Below are 19,773 nucleotides of genomic sequence, written 5' to 3' on the forward strand. Positions count from 1 at the left end.
CTCTACGGCACGTGTGCCCAAAAAAACTGTTACGGATAATCGAATGGTCGGATAGTCGATGTGCGGATAATCGATGTTCAACTGTACATGTATAATGACTTTGGTTGACCGCATGCTGTATGAGATGAAGTGTGTTTGTGTGTGTGTGTGTGTGTGTGTGTGTGTGTGTGTGTGTGTGTGTGTGTGTGTGTGTGTGTGTGTGTGTGTGTGTGTGTGTGTGTGGTGTTTGCTCTATGTTTCCTGCTGCTGTGTATTATGTAGGTAACTTCGGCGCGTATTGTCAACCCAGTATTTGACACGGAGCGGCATGGCAGCCCGTCGTCCCTGACGTCACGTCCGTCGACTTCCTTGCCGCCATCGGCACCCACCACATCATCAAGTCAAACTTCGGGGCGCAAGCACCGCACGCGCCGCGGCACATCAGTAAAGGAGCATTCATCAAGGGGTGGCAAGTCTGCTCTGAAACGCTCCTCGTCCACGCCAGACCCTGGGTCCACGTCGTCGGAGAGATCAAGCATGCCGTCGGCCACCACCAGTCATACCTCATCGTTAACCACGTCATCTCAATCCACACTGCCGTCGTCCAGCTCACAGGGCTCCTCCAGTACACCTTTGACTGCTGGCTCTGCCGAGGCCACCGCTGCTGCTCCGAATAGTGAAGGCGGCAGCAACAAACGGCGCTTCCAGTATTCGGAGGGCACACTTGCAGGTACAGTGGAAGCGGCAATAGCGGAAGCCGCAGACAGTGGTGATGATGCCAGCAGCAGCCCTGCTGGTGCGGAACAATAGAACGTACACGGAGAGCGGATGTATGTGCTTTGGTGACTTCACTAGAAGAAATTTATCTATTCGATCGCCGTATTCAGAGAAGGAAACAGTCTATATATTTCCCGTTATCTAGACCCTGCTGTGTACCTACTAGTTACCCAAGCTACCCTCGAGGACTCTACTCCAGAGAAACGTGGCTATTAGCTAGCCAGCTCAGCATCTTGTTTCATGAGTACTGCAATTTTCGAACAAGTTGAACACGACATACTAGGATCGTGTTATTTGGAAAATACTTCAAGGACACTATGTTGCCCGGGCTTGGATATCCTTGCTCTACTGGCTTGGATGTCCTTGCTCTACTGGCTTGGATGTCCTTGCTCTACTGGCTTGGATGTCCTTGCTCTACTGGCTTGGATATCCTTGCTCTACTGGCTTGGATGTCCTTGCTCTACTGGCTTGGATGTCCTTGCTCTATCTCACGCAATGACCGCACGTCTTGTAATCTAACGTTGGCTGCACTTCACCCCAGACACTCGTACCTAGCTGTGAGCTCTTTCTGTCCCAGTGACGTCTGTGACTTGCCTGAAGCGTTTGACTTTGTCAATGTCACTAGACGCTGTATGGAACCATACGCCCACGGGTTGTACAGCGGCGTGGGCTACGTACCGAGATGTCGCCGCAAGATGTGACAATTGCCATTTCCAAGCTGTGAACGGCATGGCTGCCACAGCACTTACAGCAAGAACACATACACACACACCATCACACACTCACTTTCTTTATCTGCTCAAAAGAAAGCCCGCGTTTTATTAGCGTTCTCAATTATTGCTAATTTGTGTTACGCACCTTTATGTAATGTTGCAGTTCAATACTGTAGTGCAGAAGTGTAATCGCAGCTACTGACCCACACAGGTTATCTACGTCTTCTCGAATGTCGACTGCCAGATAACCTGTACTGGCTTCTGTCCTGCCGTCCATGCTAATCAGGAAATAGTACAATACAATATTGTGCTGCTCCCTGATGCTAACTGTAACAGGTGACAATAGCTAGACTGTCGACCTGTCCTGAGACCGAGTATGTGTGCATTGCAAGATGTGCTGCTGATTCCCTGCAGTCGCATACTTCTGTCTTCGCAATGTACATGACGGTACTACAGAATACCGATTTACCCTACACCAGCCTCCTCGTTTGGCTCTCTCTGTCTCTGCCTGTCTCTTTCTCTCTCTGTCTGTCTGTCTGTCTGTCTCTCTGTCTGTCTGTCTGTCTGTCTGTCTGTCTCTCTCTCTCTCTCTCTCTCTCTCTCTCTCTCTCTCTCTCTCTCTCTCTCACACACACACACACACACACACACATGCGCACGCCCAACACACACATGTCTAGCACAGCTTGGTATAGCTACCTAAGGTAACAAAAAGTCAAGTCACCCACTGTATTGAGTACATCATAACTAGGCACCACAAGGATACCACACCCGTACTCCGATCCGCACTACTGTAATGAACCACACAGCAGTACAGAGCTGCTCAACATCACCACCACGTGGATCGCTAGGAAATGAGTGAAACGTGTGCGTACACACGGAAACAGCATGCCCGCATGCTAATACTCCGTCTAGAAAGATTGTCATCTGAAGATTACATGCATCTGCACTCCAGATGGCATTGTAACTGTTAAACACGCAGCAGAATGGCGAGGCTGGATGATGTAATGTCAACTGCTAGGCCGCACGGCGCATCATATTTATCGCCACGATGTGTTCTGACTAGCTGGGCAAAGCGAGCGTCTTTGGCAAGCTGTTCTATCACCTGGCACCAGCAGATAAATTTGAGCATCTTTGCTTGACAACAATCAAGTCCCGCCACACGTGGCCCCAGTGTTCGTAACCTTGGTGACCACGTTGGATTGTGATAATTATAGTGCAGGAGGCAGAGGAGGCGCAGCACAATCACACACATTTGAGGATGTGGCATGATCCCGCATTGGAATCAAGAATACTAGTGGTCTGCAGTTGATTTAGCTGCTTTTCAAGCCAGACCCTGCATTACTCATTTGAGTGTCCGAGTTGGTTTGCAGGCCCTTGAGCATTTCCTCCAGCTGCCTGTCAGCACGGGCTTCTGCCGTACTGGGGCGCGATGGCGGCAGCGGATGACTCTTGCGATACTTCTCCTCTGCATACACACCCGCTGCACCTACAAGGGCTGTCAACGGCAAGAAAACGTACGCAGCCGATTCTCCCATACCGGCTCTGGCCAGGACCTGAACAACGACCTGCCACACCATGTTGGCAACACCACTCCGCTTGTACTTCAACTACTGCCTACTGTTATTCACTATTGGCAAGAAGACAGGCAGCAATGCCAATGGCTGCTCCTTTATTAGACTCTCTCAACAGATACAGATACTGATACTGGTACACACATTCAGGCACAAGCGCCTTCACTGGCGATACGTGATGCCAGAAACAAATTAACACCAAAAGTCACGCATGAAAAGCAGTGAGTCGGGCTCGATCATATCAAGGAACATTCGACGTCGGTACGGAACTCTGTCTTCCAGCTCCTTTCCTTGTGAGTTTATTAATATCAAGCAATGCGGAAGAAAAAAACTTTCTCCAACAACAACAACAAAATTAATTATTATCTGTGATGAAAGACCAAAGGCAACACGTGCACACCAGGTACACCGTACATACACCGTAGATAGGCCTACGTATTTAGCGTATCCCGTACCCGTCGTACGGTACCGGTGTGAAGCTTTCGCCGTTACGCAATATGCCGATGAATATGACGCAATGGCTGTCAAGATTGTCATAGCAACCGTGCGGTAACTCGCGGGGCATGCAACTCGTGCGACTGCATGCGCGTGCGATCGCGATCGTCCCGGCCACATGCAGTCTCTGGCTCAATCTGTTTTTTTTGTTGTTTCTCAAGTCATGTTTTTTTTGCTTGAGGAAGTTGCTTCTCCTGGTCCTGCGCTCGCTTCAGGCTAGCCAGGTGACCATTGTTTACTGCCTTGGAAAGTTCTTTCTATATCAACAGCACAGCAATCGAACTGTCGGGAAGTTGCACGAGTAGTTCAAGTTTCATGATCCTTGACGGGATCAACGTGTTGTTCCCTCCCTTGAGGTCTATTTCTTGGATGCGTATTCAGTGAACATGGAAGAGTTCGCTTCCGAGTACAAGGCTTCTCTCGAAGACTTGACGTTCAACTCGAAGCCTGTGATAAATACGCTTACCATTTTGGCTGACGAAAACAAGAAATATGCCTCGGTGGTCGTGAAGCTGATTGAAGGGAGGATAAAGCAGGTATGTTTGTTTTATTCATTATTATTTTGTGTCAGTCAATTTTTTCTTCAGACTTTTCCCATTTGCACCCTTCCCTCAAACCAATTGGTTTTTTTGTAATACAGTGTCTATATGTGTTGTGTCTCTAACCAAGACACTGTAGGTTCACACTTTAGAGTTAACATCCAAGTTTATACTACGGTTGCAAAGCAATAACTGCCATACAAATTAACAATGGGGGTATCCACACAGAATAAAATGAATCACCAGTAGAAATAATTATAACCAACAAACGTGATTGTCCTGCCAATACATAAAAGCAGCCTCCCTGATCTGAAAGCTAGTTTGAATCTGGGAATTTCCCGCAACAAGAAAGGCTCGAAGCATGGCTGGTCTTTAGTCTATCTTTTGCAGTTTTGTCACACTCTTCGTATTCACATAGGGTGCCCTGTCTATAGGGCTTGAAAGTGATGACGTCAAAACGGCCAGGGAGTAGTAAGTTGACATCAGATTTCTACTTTTGGATCCACTAAGGTGTGACTTTGCTATTGCCTAAGTATGTGGGTGCATAGCAACCCACTCATGTCGCATGCAGGTGTGACTTTTATTTCGCCACCAGTTGTAACCCCGCCCCCAGTAGCCAAATCAGTCAGTTTCACTGGCTACATCACCATGCTGTGGGTAAGACCGCTTGAAATGTGCTTGGATCCATACAAAAACTGGATCCAAGTGGATCCAATTTTTGAATTTTTGAAATTGTTGCTATGCTGTGACGTAGCACTTTCAAGCCCTATTAAGCTGTAAGAAGGCCTGTGGGGATTGCCCTATTCAAAATTTACTAATAACAATATGTCTGCAAAGCAACTGTGCAGTACTTATATGTGTGACTGCTGTATTTGGACGAAGGGTACATTTGTACTGGCCATAGCATGTTCATGGTCCGTAGGTCCCACTCTTGTCTCATTATCGGCCATTGAAGCAGACTGCCTTGATGTAAAGTTGTTTAATATTGTCTCCATCTTAAATAGCAGAGTGAAATAGGTGCTGCAGTATCATGTTTACACCTTTGCTCTCTCTCTCTCTCTCTCTCTCTCTCTCTCTCTCTCTCTCTCTCTCTCTCTCTCTCTCTCTCTCTCTCTCTCTCTCTCTCTCTCTCTCTCTCTCTCTCTCTCTCTCTCTCTCTCTCTCTCTCTCTCTCTCTCTCTCTCTCTCTCTCTCTCTCTCTCTCTCTCTCTCTCTCTTGTCTCGCAAAGCCATGGTCCGCCTGGATCTGTGTTTTAAGGCCGATTCATACTTCATTTTGTGTACGGGAAACGCGTCGCGTCGTGAAAAAGTTGATCTGAGCTCAACTATTTCGCGTACGGGAAAGCCATCGCGCGACGGCTTTTCCGTACGCGAAATGAAGTATGAACCGGCCTTTATTGCCAGTTCTTCAACTTGAAGGAGATAGTTCTCCAGTGGGAGTGTGTCCCAGTGCACTATGTATAACCGTTGCTCTCGGCAACGGCTGTGATGGTGTGTCAGGGCCGGTGTCACTGGTGCGGCCGGTACGGCCATGGCCGTAGTTTCGATTCTGAGGGACAACCCCCAGCCCCCCCCCCCCCCCCCCCTCCTTCAACAGGGCACTCGGCCGCACCGCTCCATAGGAGCTGCCTCCGGCCCTGGGTGTTGAGGTGATTCGCAGCTGTCGTGTTATTTGCATGGTTAGTTGTGCACTGTAAAACCGACTGGTGCTGCTGTTGATTTGCTCTGTGTTGCCATCATATGTGTTGATTTGCTCTGTGTTGCCATCATATGTGCAGGTTCAGCAAAACATGAAGCTGCCATGCCTTTACTTGCTGGATTCGATTATCAAGAACCTAGGCGGAGAGTACCCCATCTTCTTTGAGGGAAACCTGGTGGAAACATTCGTCTCTGTTTTTCAGATGGTACGTACCGGAAGTGACTGTGTATAGTGCGTGCAGGTACATGCTGTATATGGTACGTCCAGGTGCATGCTGTGTTGTGGGAGCAGCTGGCATCAAGTTTGCTTTACACACTGTGCCGTTTTTTTTTATGGCGAAGAGCCCCGGCCTGGCCAAAGCTGGCGATGCAGCTGAGTCAGCAGTGTTGTTGTTCAGCACGACTGCTTTAGGGCAAGTTGTCTTTTCATTCAGTTGCAGCCTGATGATGGCAGTTTACCAAAGCGTCGTCGCGTCACTGATACGATACTGAGTTGTGAATTTGCGGTGCTGAAGGAAGAGCATGTCTGCCCAGAATTTCTCATTGAGTTTAACCCTTTCCATGCCAGCATGGTTTCCTGTGTTGGCCACGCATTGTTCAGGCGCTGAGCTCAACTGTTCAAAGCTGCACGCGCACCTCAGAACGAAATTTATTGCTATTTCACGATACCTTGATGGATTTTCACGATCCATGGCTTGTTGGAAAGATCTGGACAACAGGAAGCCATTTCAGGGACTCACAGCGCGACAGGCAAACCAGGGCCACTTCCATCTCCTCTCAAAGTCCCCCTACCATGCCTGAAAATAACAAAACGACTGCCTCTCATGTTTTCTTTCGTCTTCTTACTCATTGTGAACTGATTTTCACGATTCAAACTGCATTGGAAAGCTGAGATTCAAGCGCGTTTGTTGCAGCTGACTGCGCACGCGCCGTGTCTAGGGGAAATCCCCTAGCCCGCACGAAGTCGCGAACAAAAAATTTGAATCGATCGCCAAAAAATGAAATTTGCGCATTCTGGCCGTTCAATTTATCGCCGCTTGGTCATACCTTGTCGTATCTCGAAGAACTTTATATCCCTGGAAAGCTGAGCTCAAGACCTTTCCAGCGGTATCTCAACCTTAGCAGTCCGAGATATTTTGACGGAGTTACGACAGTTTGTACACTCGTCTATAGCGAGCGATACACATGTACTGTACAGTGTACATTGTACAGTGTAGGCAGAACGCGTAAACGCGTCCGTGGCCAATCGGCTCATACTAAAAAAACGCGTATACGCGTCCATGGCATGGAAAGGGTTAAATACAGGATGCCTCCCCCTATTACATACATTGTCTAATCATGCATGTTCAAATTGTCATTTTTGGCATTCTGTTCTTTCGAAGTTTCGGGCCTGCTCTGCATGAGTGAATACTTGATAGGGTGTGTAGCTATCCCTGTGTTTGCTGGATACAGCAGGCTAGCACCATGCCATACTCTCTCTATCTCTCTCTCTCTCTCTCCCTCTCTCTCTCTCTCTCTCTCTCTCTCTCTCTCTCTCTCTCTCTCTCTCTCTCTCTCTCCCTCTCTCCCTCTCTCTCTCTCTCTCTCTCTCTCTCTCTCTCTCTCTCTCTCTCTCTCTCTCTCTCTCTCTCTCTCTCTCTCTCTCTCTCTCTCTCTCTCTCTCTCTCTCTCTCTCTCTCTCTCTCTCTCTTGCTAGCTGTGTTTAGATTGGCTGTCTGTTGATTTGTGTGTGCTTCGTTCAGGCTGATGAGAAAGCTCGGAGAGACATGTACAAGCTCCGCCAGACCTGGAAGATGGTCTTTCCCGCGGAGATTCTTCGTGCTCTCGACGTGAAAACGAAATCGTTCGATCCCAACTGGCCGATTTTGAAGGCTTCTGCAAAGGCAGCAGGCGATGGAGCATCGTCTGGAAAGGCACCAGCGCCCGGCCCTGCCAAAACTGCTATCAGCGCTAGTGCAGCAGCAGCAACGAAAGTGTCAGCGGCGACCGTACCAGTCAATGTTCCATCCCCTGCCACGGTGGGTGCTACCACGGCGCAAGTCACCACCGTGTCTTCGTCGTCGGTGCCACTCGCCGAAGCTGCTACACCGCCATCTACGCCCTCTTCTAGCATCCACATCAATCCGCGTTTCCTTCCACCTGTGAGTTGTGTTACTAAGGCGCTCCGGCTCTCACATCTGATGCAAGCCAGTTTGCTGCAGATCTTTCCAAATAAAGCCAAGGAGCGAATGATTCTGGGTCCGCTGTTGTGGTCTGTTGGGCTGTTGGTGTATCCGTGATGTTACATGGTCATCTTTGGCCATGATAGCATCTTGCTAATACTGTATGTACAGAACACGCTGTAGAGGAGACGGTTAGAAATAGGATCGAGCTCGAAAACAGGACCGGGCTCAATATTCACTTTCTCTCTTTGTATTTTGATTAGAAAATGTAATAATTGTGTCAGTGAGACTGCAAGGTGTTTTACTGTAACGCTGAGCCAAATTTTCATGTCATGGCTCTGTGATGACCAGAAACGCCATACCAGGCAGGTGAGTTTTTGACGTGCTGCTTCCCACTGCAACTTGAGTTTGGCGTCTTTCGAAAATCAATGTTGGCTTGACCGATTTCCAGCGGACACAGCGTCCGACACGCAGTTATCTTGTCCTCAGCAACTAGTCAAAAGCTGGAAATACCGGGATGAACTGAAGGCACAAAGAAACATCAATCTTTACACGAAGATGGAGATCGCTGGCATCTCCATCACTAATTTACTGCTGTTTTTGCCACGCAGCTGCTTCTTCATGAAGCAGATACACAGCGGCTCGCCTCTCGCCAATAAAGCTCCATTATACCAATGAAAACTATTGGAAGCACACACAACGCTAATTGTTTCTCTGTACTGGCTGTCGTAGAGCGATAGGGATTACAGAATTTCAGAACTCCGGGTGAACTTGACGTGGACTCCAAAACTGGTCCTTTTTTCAGCCACCTCTGGGCCACCAAATTTGAAACGAAAAATCGGGCAACTTGGAGGCAACGGGCCAACGCAAAGGAGTGGCTCAGTTCGATCGACTCTGGCCTCAGAGCAAACTTCAACACGCCAGCTTCCTTCCACAAACATATTTCGAGTGAACAATCCACACTGATGATCGGTTTGGGTCTACACAGTTTTGCTGTCAAACCGGTGACTTTCAACCATCTTCTCTACCCCTCATTGCACGATGATGTACACGTGTGAAGGTAGCAATATGATTCATATGCATGTGTATATGTGTGTTCAGATCCGAGATGTACCTGGCACGACTGGCTCGGCTTCAGGCAGAAACCTTCAGATTCTGCAGATGAAGCGTGCCGAGCGCCAGCTGTTGGATGTAAGCCTGCAGTTTGTGTGTGTGTGTGTGTAGTGCAGTGTGTGTGTGTAGTGTGTGTAGCGTGTATAGTGCGTGTGTAGTGTGTGTAGTGTGTACAGTCAACTTCGCCAATAACGACATTCGGCGGGGCATCAGAAAAGTGTCCTTATTCGCGAAGTGTCCTTATAACCGAAGTCCCATTTGAATGTATGTGAACCCATATTTTGTATAGTATGACATGCATATCAAAATCAAGCTCTTTTCTTGCTCTATGTCAATGTGTACTTTATTTTCATATTGCAGTTGAAAGGAACTAAAAATTCAATATGCAAGGGAAATTAATTGAAAAAATTAATAATAATATTATGCCTTTTTGATACAGTAGATACAGGGCCAGAGACATGTACATGTACATGTATGATGATTACTGTACAATCATGTACCACTACATGTACATTGTATACATATAGGTGTGCTGGTAAATCCAACAATTTTGAAGCCAACATAAAAAAGGAAGAAAAAGCCCCCTCCCCCTTGGCTGCATTTTCTTGCATGTGTGCCTTTATAATAATTATTAATTATGAATAATATCCATCACCAAAGGTTCTGGTACTTCTGCATGACAGGTACATGTACTTGACTGACAGGTACTTGAAATAGCTGTCAAAAGCCCAGAAAGTCGTTATTCAAGCAGTGAATATGACCTCGGGGCACTAAAAGCATGTCGCTATACGCGAATTGTCGTTATTCAGATAGTCGTTATATCCGAAGTTAAATGTATACAGTTAGATGGGACTTTGCTCTGGGCATGGAAATTCGGTCGTTATTCGCGAATTGTCGTTATATCCGCAGTCGTTATTAGCGAAGTTGACTGTAGTGCGTGTGTGTGTGTGTTCTGTGTGTGTGTCTGCATGTGTGTGCTCCAAAGTACAAGTACAAGTATGTTTTTGTGTATGTGTGTGTATGTACCGGTCCAACTGTACATGTAGGCCAGTGCTGTGTCTTGAGCCCATAGCTGTGGACTCTAGTCCTGAAGATGTCCTAGTGAGGAAGACATTAGAGACCATTAGCAAACCGTCGGGCATTACGATTGGGACAAATTGGGAACGAGGCCGGCGCGCGGGGAAACTGAATCGTTTCGTGAGCACAATTGGAGCAGCCCCGACGGGTGCGGTTCCTCGTTTCGACGACGGCGTAGAGAAAATGTACGTACCGTAGCCAGCTAGCTCCGCGACAACTATCATCTTTCGACTTTCATAAAGGAGTTTTAAGTTTAAATAATTATTAGAGACCCAACACGCAAAGAGTCGATTGATCCAGGTAAGGCCTTGCATCATTCTGTAGTCCGTGATCACGAAACGATTACGATTCCGGTTGCATCGCGCATCGCACATCGCCCGCAACATGTGCCTGAATGGTTCAACGCACGGCTTCGTGCCGGGCATGCTTTGACGATTGGAAATCGGAGCTGTCCAATCGTTCGACCGTACACGTGACGGTTTGCTAATGGTTTCTATTGTGTGACCCAGTGCTCCTGCCATGAGCCATGCTGCATCTCTGCTGTTCTCGTACTGATCGTGATCTATCACACGAAACTTGGATTCCGGGCTCGGAAAAGAAAGACAACATGAGCTGCAGCAGGGGAAGGGTGCACGACGTGAATCGTGGCTGTGGTGGTGAGGTTTAGATAGCTCCGTGTAAATCGAAATTCGGCAAATATATCGGTTTCAACCTTCAGCTTGTGCATTCCGAAAAAATTAACGAAACCATGAACGGACATGATTCAACTGGTATCTTGAACGCCCCCCGGTAGTACACTGAATTCCATGACCGGGTTGACGATCATTGAGCGCATACGTTGGTTACTAGCCGAGCATGGGTGTGGGTGTCTATTCTGACCTCATTTCTAGCTGCCCAATAGTGCAGAGTGCTCAGTTGGACTCCACAACGTGTGCCTTGCCACCTGGCAGTTGTTCATGTCATGGAGACCCTGCTTGATCTGTCACGATGCACTTCACCTCTGGATTCTGTGACCTCTACCTAGCTTGTCGCCTTTGAATCTTCTCCTGGATGTGTATCACCATGGCGTGTTCAGATGATATACAGCCAGGGTACACCACCATGTTTGTGTGTGTGCCCGCCCGCTCGTGAATTGGTACCGTTTAAAAGGTGGGCAGAAAAGTCCGTTCTGGACTGAGACCCTCATCGTTTATCGCTGGACTTGTTAGTATAATACTAATTAATAGACCCATTGCACATTGCCAAATATGGAATGTATGAGTAATGCTTGTGAGTATGCTGGGATCAGGAGTGCACTGTTCAACACCCCAGGCGACCATGCCCAGGTGGCTGTGAGGGGTGTTTATGGTACAAATTACGTCATTGCGCAATGGGTCCATTACTGTAACCTTGGAAACCCCACTGCTGCCAGCACAGTAAGCTTGTTGATTGTCATGTACTCTACAAGTAGTTGATAAATATGGTGGTAAAAACACACCTGGCAATATGGCGGTAAAGACACGCCTGCCCACACACGCTCTCTAGGCTGCAAAGTTAGTTCTGGCACAGAGCTCTCCTTCTCACTGCCACCATCAGTTCGCGCCTGGCGCCTGGTCGATGCATGGTTGGCGGTATCCGGCATAGCAGGCTGGTACATCAAGTAGCGCATGGCACATAGAAGATGACACGGCAACGACATAGCTCGATTGCAACGTACGTTTCGTCCCCGCTGGACTCATCAGGCAATCTTCTTCTTGCCTGCTATGCCGGATACCGCCAACCATGCATCGACCAGGCGCCAGGCGCGAACTGATGGTGGTGGTGAGAAGGAGAGCTCTGTGCCAGAACTAACTTTCCAGCCTAGAGAGCGTGTGTGGGCAGGCGTGTGTTTACCGCCATATTAGAGAGGTTCCGCACTACGTAAAGTTGAGCAACTTTACGTTAGTGGGCGGGAAAAACCCGTGAATTCGCGAGTTTGCACTCCACTTACGGAAAGTTGTCTACGGAGAGTACGTAGATAGGGCTCTGATAACGTAGCTGGTCCGTAAGTGGATTGGGGTACAAATTTATGTCTCTCTCCCCAGCAGCAGGCCAGGTCGATCTGGTCGTACACTGCCGCGTTCGGAGTTGCCAAGGGCGGCTACGTGATTTGAAAACTCCGTATGGCGGAACCCAGATCCGCATGCAGTTTACGTAAGACTTTCCGTAGATCGACTACGTTTTTTACTAACGTAATTACGTTATGCGGAACCTCTCTATTGCCAGGTGTGTCACCACCATATTTATCAACCATAAGTACAGCTGCAGTGGTGTCTTCAACTTCATTCACTCTACAAGTACATATGTTTTTGGCTTTTTTTTAACTCGTTGTTTCAGTTCCTCGTGAGTGATTAGCAGTGGGGAAATGCTTGATGCTGATGTTTATTCTTTGGACATGTGTGTATGTGTGCCTCAGGGCTCTGGTGCAGCTGCTGCGAATCCTGGTGACCCTCGCCTGGGTCGACAGCAGGATCATAGCCAGCTTAGTCGAGAGCAACAAGCGCCCGCAATGGGTAGCCAGCTAGTGCAGGACCCCAGACCAGGAGTACAACATTCTGGCATGCCTTCCCATTCCTCGGCTGGACACCCTTCACAGCAGCAGCCGCAAGGAACTCACGTTCTATCTGGGTCTGAGGTGGTACCAGTAGAAGCCGCCCTCATGCTGGGACAGACGGGCAGTACCATGACATCGCACATGCAACCGGCGAATAGCGGTCCTCCCGGAGGTGACCCGTCGCATTCGTCCATGCCGCCGGTGAGCTCTGTGTGTGTGTCTCTCTCTCTCTCTCTCTCTCTCTCTCTCTCTCTCTCTCTCTCTCTCTCTCTCTCTCTCTCTCTCTCTCTCTCTCTCTCTCGCATTGTGCAGTGCAGTAGTGTTTTGGCAATGGTTTTGTAGGCTCTGTTTCTCTACTTTTGTGGTGTGGTGTGTGTGTGTGCATACATGTATGCATAGTATTTGTTGACAATTGTGCTAAACATGGCGGGTCCTTCCTTTCCTGTTTCTATCTCAGGCGGTCAGTGATCATCTGATGGGCAACTTTGGTGGTAACGTCCATAATGCCTCGCAGCCACCTTATGTTAATAACAACAACGGCGGCAGTAATGCGTTTGCTGGTGCTTCTTCGGCCGCTAATGGTCATATGGGCATGCCACCGCCCATGCACCTCGATGACCATCACGCACAGCATCAGATGAGCATGCAGCAAGGTGAGAACATGCATCCGCAGCACCAGGGCCCACCGCCAATGCAGCAGCCACCACCACACCAATCACATCACCAGCAGCAGCAACAACAACCACCGCCACATCATCATCAGCATGGGCAGGCGCATCCCGACCAGTACCCGGGTATCAATGCCCAGCATCCGCCACAGCAGCAGCAGCAACAGGTACCGCCGCCTATGCAACAACAGCCGCATCAGCAGAGTGACTATCGTGGGCACAACGAACCTCCGCCACCCGCGCATCACCAACCTCAACAAATGCAGCAGCAGCAGCAGCAACAACACTCCGATCACAGAATACCACCTGACAATCATATGAACCATCCGGATTTTCGGCCACTGCCGCCGCATGATGATCAGCGTGGTGGTCCTCCAGCCTTTCCTAATCACCCTGGATTCGACCATGGCTTTGGAAACTTTGAGCGGCCACCGCCACCAAACAATCGCGGTCGTTTCCCAGGCAAGAAAAACAAGTGGAGTAGGAATAAGAAGAAGAACCGGGAGCGCTTTACGCCGTATGAGCGGGACCAAGATGGTTATGGTGGAGCGCAGTCAGGTCATGGCCGTAATGAAGTATTCGCCAATCAGCACCAAGGTATGTGTCCCACTGACCAGTGATTGGCTCTCATGGGTGTTGCTCTTGCATGTCCCACTGGCCAATGATTTGCACTCATGTGTGTTGCTCTGGCACTGTGTCAATCAGTGGATGTGATTATTTTGTTTTATTCTTATTTTACTAGGGAGTTCCCAACAGGCGTCATCGTCTTTTTACAGGGAACCCTGAGTGATGCAGTTCCTTCTGTAATTGACCAGTTGTCCGGTCAAGCATTCTGTGGGCATTACACTATTTTCTTGAACTTGATTTTGATTTTTTTAGCATTTCATGTCGTATGTAATTAAATTATGTATGCAGTGGTCACATTATGACGCTCACGATCCGTAACAAACTCCGAAGTGTTTAGAGTTTTCAATGTGGCTTGAGCTGCATCAAATCTATTTCTTTGCGCTGGGTTTTTCTGCCGTTGCATTCGTTTGCAGATCGTGATCATGGTGGGTCTCAGCCCAGTCGTAACCCAGAGCCGGCACCTCTCGATATTCATAAATTGCTGAATGCTCTGGCAAAGAAGCCGGCTGGCAAGGAGAATGATGCTAATCTACCTAAACAAGTGCAGCCTAATGTCATGCAGCTGCCGATCATCAAGCTTGAAGACTCTGAGCAATTAAAGAGGTATGTGCAGCTACTGCTGCCACTGCGCGCTGTAGCATCCGCTGCTGTCGCTTATGCAATTTCCTTTTGGTTTTCTCTCTCTCTCTCTCTCCCTCTCCATGCACGGTACCGGTATGTAAGGAGTTCAAAATTATAATAATACTGGAGGTTTTTTCTTACCCTTTTCAGTCCCTCAGACTGATGAATGCTGGAAGTATTTCTGATCCTACCACAGCATCTTGAACATATATGTTAAAAGGAAATGGCTCTAGGACATTAACCTGGTATTGGCCTACGGTGTTGGGGAGCTTGTTTGACTCTGTGTCTTTGTGTGTGTGTGTGTGTGTGTGTGTGTGTGTGTGTGTGTGTGACTCTGTGTGTGACTCTGTGTGTGACTCTGTGTGTGACTCTGTGTGTGACTCTGTGTGTGACTCTGTGTGTGACTCTGTGTGTGACTCTGTGTGTGACTCTGTGTGACTCTGTGTGTGTGACTCTGTGTGTGCATGTATGTTGTGTGCCGTGTTTGTCTTGCTGCTGTCTTGCTGCTCCTATCCAGGGTTTACCCAGCGGCACTGGACCTGCTGTACACAGGTAGACAGTGCTCTAACTGTGGCCAGCGCTTCACGCAGGAAAGAGCCGACGAGTACCAGAGGCATCTGGACTGGCATTTCCATCGTAACAAGCAGTTCAAGGAGAACAAGGCGTCGTCAAGACCCTGGCTTGTACCCCTTGATGTAAGCAACTCAAAGTCATCGTACAGCAATACCGCGCAGCTAAGAACATGTCAATACTTGAAACAGAAGTGTACTAGAATTAACCTTGGTTAAGACAAGAGGCATCTTTTACATACATTTGGACTTGGTTATGGCGAGCTCTCGGATAAGATGATTCGAAAATGAGTCCTGAGCGGCCAAAACTTGACTAAGAATTCCATCTGACACGTAATTTCTGGGAGTGCGTTCTGACGTTGGACACAGCATCTAGGAACAAAATGTCCAGCTTCACCTTGCCTTGCGGATAGGGTCCACTTCGGTGGGTCTCTGCTTTCATGCTTGGTCTCTACTTGGATGGGAGTCCAGTCTGCTTAGCGTGATAGCTAGTACAGCTACAGCCATGTTTTACAGTATTTCTTTCTGCACCACGATCAATAGAGAGGTTCTGCACAACGAAAATTCGAACGAAGTTTCGCGACAGGCCTTGCGAAAATGTGTACGAATTTTCGCACGAACTTTGTGTTCTGCACATTTTCGTAGTTTGCACGCGCCAAGTGCACGTACGACATGACCCAATCTCACGAAACTTCCTACGAAAGTTCATTTCGCGTTCCCTGCAAGTTTCGCGTCCAAAGTTGCGAAAGTTCGTGCGAAGTTTCTCACTTCGTGACGTAGAGCGAAAGTTTGTACACATTTTCGTTTTGCAGAACCTCTCTAATGTTGAACTGCACTATTCTTTTCTCGGCAATGAGAATGTAATCAGCTTGCTCAATCTCCGGACAGCTAGCTGTTTCGACCTTGTACTGTAGCGGACATGGAAATCCAGTCGATTGACCGGGGCCGGCGCCCTCAGCGTGTACTGACCGCTGCGTGCAGTGCACATGTTGATCCGAGGCGACCAGCGCGGTGCAGCGTATATATGAATGTGTGTACCGCTTATCCACGGCCGCATGGCCAGCGCCCTGGGGCCGCTAGACGGGCGACCGTATTTCCATGTTCACTACTGTAGGTCTCCTCAGCAGAGCATAGAGTGACTAGAGTCACTGGCCAATCAAGTCCAGTGTACAACAACAATGCATTTTTAGCCGGCTCGTACACTTGTTGGAAATTCACTCGCGAAAACACAGCATATTGCAGGTTTGATGAACACGGCCTAGCTGAGCTTTCTCTCACAATAGACTGCATGTGCTATCTCTGTGTCCTATCTCTGCAGGACTGGGTTACGTTTGTGGAAGGTGACACTCTGGAGCCTAAAGGTAATGTTCTTGTTAGTGTCAATTACCACTTTCAGTTTTCAGTATGATCATTTCACTAATAATTGTGATGCACACTTACTGTACATCCTTGCCTTCTATTCTGATGGTAGAGCATACCTGCATATTCTTGTAGCCATTGCTTATTTCTAACCAAGTCGGGTTTTTCGTCTCTTGTTATATTGGGCGTTTTGATGGCTCACAGGTCGTAGTGCTGTGTTTGATGCGGAGTCTTCCGATGAAGAAGTCGATGCGGATGAAGTCACCAGTGTGCCAGTTGAGAACGACAGTGATGCGGTATGTTGTCAAAATATCATTGTGTTATACTCAACTGTTTTCTTATATCACCGTCGATGTCGCAATATCTCAGTTTGTGTTTTTTCCACTTCAGTGAAACTCTCTTTCGAACTCCTACACTCCATTGCAGTGAAAGCTTTTCTTGGAACTCGTTCTGGTATTGTCTGGGCAATCAGCAATGTCAGTGCTGCGATACTTGTTCGCCGTGCCAGCTGTTGACATGCAGATTTGTATTACAGTAGTTCCACATGTGTGCTTTCTTGGTTGCGGCAGTTCTGATTGAAATCGCTGATCAAGCTGAATTTGACTTGGGTCTGAATTTGTATGAAAATGGTTTGAATGAACCTAGTGGGATTATGGAGGGATAAGTGTGCTGCTGTTGTTGTTTCTGCTTTCGTTACAGGTATGTCACGTGTGCCGTGAGCCGCTGAAACCACTCGAGTTTTGGCACGATGACGAGGGAGAGTGGCACTATCGTGATACTGTACGGACGAGTGCCGGCAAGGTGAGGCTCAACAAGGTCATGTTCTTTTTAGACTACACTCTGCCACCGTTTGACTCTATGGCGGGCAGGTGCCGGAATGTTACATTGTAGTTGAGTGTGTACATATTTAATACAAAGAAATATTTTTTCAATCATTTATTGGTTTGAGGGAAACGGGGAAAGTCTGAAGAAAAAATTGACTGTCACCGCCAGGGCTTGAACCAGGAACCTTCCCTTGAGGCCAGTGATGCTCCAACCACTGAGCTATGTAATGGTGTATCTGTCATCCCAGCAGAGACCGTTCAACATCCACCTCAGACTTCAAAATTCAATTGGATTTAATCTTAATTTAGATTCCTTCCGTAATCCGCATACATACTGTACTGAATACATAATGGATAAGATGTACTGTTCTCATGAGAATTTTGGCAGCATTCATGTCCGCACTGGATGCGGTGTACGTGTGTTTTGAAATGAATTCTGCCCAGCTGTGTGCAACAGACTGTAGCCTGAATACTAAGTATTCATTTCTCTGCTACCCAAGTTGTGATGGTGTGGAATCATGGGTGCAGTTTGCTATGCTGTGTTCTAACAAATTTTAATATCCTCTGTTCTGTTAAATGTCTGTAGCTGTATCATCAAGGTTGCTATGAAGATGCTGTGCCGGACACTCCAACACCGGATGTGGAGAGAAAGGTAGGTAACACAAACACACGCGCAGACTCTCTCTCTCTCTCTCTCTCTCTCTCTCTCTCTCTCTCTCTCTCTCTCTCTCTCTCTCTCTCTCTCTCCTTCTTGCTCTTGATAGTTTAAACCAGTGGAGACCAGTGGAGTAGGAGTATAAACACGTCCTTGTAACAGTTACTTGTATATTCTGTTTCTGTTACTTACCAGATGGATACGGCCGACCCGTTGTATGGGGCAGTGCTGTCAGCTGAAGACCTTCAGGACACCGCTATGGCCCCAGCGGAAGCCTCAGCCGACCTCGGACTCGCGAACATCAAGACTGAGGAATGCAGTTGACGACATTCTGTACACACTACGTCTGCTACTTGCATCTGTGATGCGTAGATTGTTATATTGTCCTGGTTTTCTGTGTCTTGTTTGTTTGTTTTCCTTGATCTGGTATTGTGCGCTGGTCGCAGGCTATCGGAGAATGTTGATACCATTTTTTTTAACCCCTTGAACCGAACAGTGTTTTATCCTCCTTTATTCTTCTCCCGTCTCTCGTCTTTTCCTGTGATATATTCGTGTGTGCGTGTGTGTGTGTGTGTGTGTGTGGATGCAGACGATCTGTGTGTAAGGAGTTTCATGCCTGTGTTGATCACACGCATGCCACTGACCAAGCCTGTAGCTGGTCGTACTCGGTATCAACTCCCTGACGAAAACCCTGTTGGCTTTGCGTCTTCAGCTCAGTGGAGTCTGTTTTGGTGCGACGTTCCTTTTTAGCACCTGGTTTGTGTTCTTCAGCCACCTGGCTGTGGGGTCTACTGCAGGCAAGGACTAGAAAAATGGGATGTGTTGGGAGGATGGGCAGCGGATCAAGACACCGGCTTGAAGTTTTGGCGTTGGGTGCGGCGTGCTTGCGGTTGTGAGTGTTGGATGCGACTGGAGCTTCGCTGCCCCATGTTGTTGATCCTGAGGGCCGGTTGTTGCTTTGTTGGCTGCGTGTGTTTGGCGAGTCACTGGCTCTTGGTCAGTGTGTGTGTGTGTGTGTGCATGTGTGTGCGTGTGTGTGCATGTGTGGTGTGTGTGCATGTGTGGTGTGTGTATATGTGCTTCAAGCACTGTAGGCTTGGGTGATGTGAAGCGAGTATGTACTCTTGCTTCATGGTACAGATCTGGAAGTTCATGGATGTGTTGTTTGTTCCATTCGATATTGGCTTGCTGTGTGGACGTGCACTGTGGGTGGGGGTAATGTTTGTTGTATTAAATAGCACGCTTTGTTACGACATACTGTGCTGTGTTATCTCTTTACGGTTGATTCAATTCCTATTCTCTGGCATTTGTCTGTGCATGCATTTGTGCAAATCCGTGCACGTGCCAATAAAAACAAGTCCCGTTTTGTACCCATTTTTATAAACGTAATCCATGTCAACTAAATTGCTATTCTTGGCCATACTTGCTTTCATGTACCGGTCTGGTCTGATGATGTGATACATGCTTCAAAGTACATGTACCTGTCCGAGTTAAATTTCATCTTGTTGCCTGTGCGTTTGTTCTGTTGCTGAATTGTTGCCAGAATAAATGCTCTTTCCAAGGGATACTGTCCACTTTGGTCCTGTGTGTGTGTGTGTGTGTGTGTGTGTGTGTGTGTGCCAGCTAGTTCGGTTGGTGGGTACACTTATGCCAGATAGTGTTGGGTCTGTTGCCAACGGGCTCGGCTGCTTGAAGGTGTAATGTTGTACCTGCCACCTTTGTTGGTTTCAGGGTTCATAATTATACTTTCT

At 48.0% G+C, this 19,773-nt stretch overlaps 2 protein-coding genes across 4 annotated transcripts in view; both read left to right on the plus strand.

The window, feature by feature from the left end:
- LOC135822394 (uncharacterized) overlaps positions 1-1,637 on the plus strand; it is a 12,047-nt gene extending 10,410 nt beyond the window's left edge. For both annotated transcript variants that reach the window (XM_065335150.1, XM_065335151.1), the window contains exon 7: positions 262-1,637. In XM_065335150.1, the coding sequence (XP_065191222.1) occupies positions 262-789 (528 nt within the window). In that variant the 3' untranslated portion in view covers positions 790-1,637. The remainder of the gene's footprint in view (positions 1-261) is intronic.
- A 2,054-nt stretch (positions 1,638-3,691) lies between these two features.
- LOC135822388 (pre-mRNA cleavage complex 2 protein Pcf11-like) lies at positions 3,692-19,587 on the plus strand. Of its 2 annotated transcripts, XM_065335141.1 has the most exons (13): positions 3,692-4,074; positions 5,856-5,981; positions 7,518-7,916; positions 9,039-9,128; positions 12,562-12,900; positions 13,157-13,964; positions 14,408-14,597; positions 15,133-15,310; positions 16,503-16,545; positions 16,748-16,839; positions 17,243-17,344; positions 17,954-18,019; positions 18,218-19,587. In XM_065335141.1, the coding sequence occupies exons 1-13, from the start codon at positions 3,925-3,927 to the stop codon at positions 18,344-18,346; spliced, it is 2,712 nt and encodes a 903-aa protein (XP_065191213.1). In that variant the 5' UTR covers positions 3,692-3,924; the 3' UTR covers positions 18,347-19,587. The 2 variants fall into 2 exon arrangements, with proteins under 2 accessions (XP_065191213.1, XP_065191214.1); XM_065335142.1 differs by lacking the exon at positions 9,039-9,128.
- Positions 19,588-19,773: the final 186 nt, after the last annotated feature.

This window comes from Sycon ciliatum, chromosome 8 (genome assembly GCF_964019385.1).
Source record: "Sycon ciliatum chromosome 8, ocSycCili1.1, whole genome shotgun sequence".
Lineage (NCBI taxonomy): Eukaryota > Metazoa > Porifera > Calcarea > Leucosolenida > Sycettidae > Sycon > Sycon ciliatum.

What these genes read in the sequence shown, in the direction of transcription:
- LOC135822388 (XM_065335141.1), top strand. Translation starts at nt 3,925, where the DNA reads ATGGAAGAGTTCGCTTCCGAGTACAAGGCTTCTCTCGAAGACTTGACG. An exon ending in TTGAAGGGAGGATAAAGCAG is followed by an intron (nt 4,075 to 5,855) that starts GTATGTTTGTTT and finishes TCATATGTGCAG; the next exon opens with GTTCAGCAAAACATGAAGCT. An exon ending in TACGGACGAGTGCCGGCAAG is followed by an intron (nt 17,345 to 17,953) that starts GTGAGGCTCAAC and finishes AAATGTCTGTAG; the next exon opens with CTGTATCATCAAGGTTGCTA.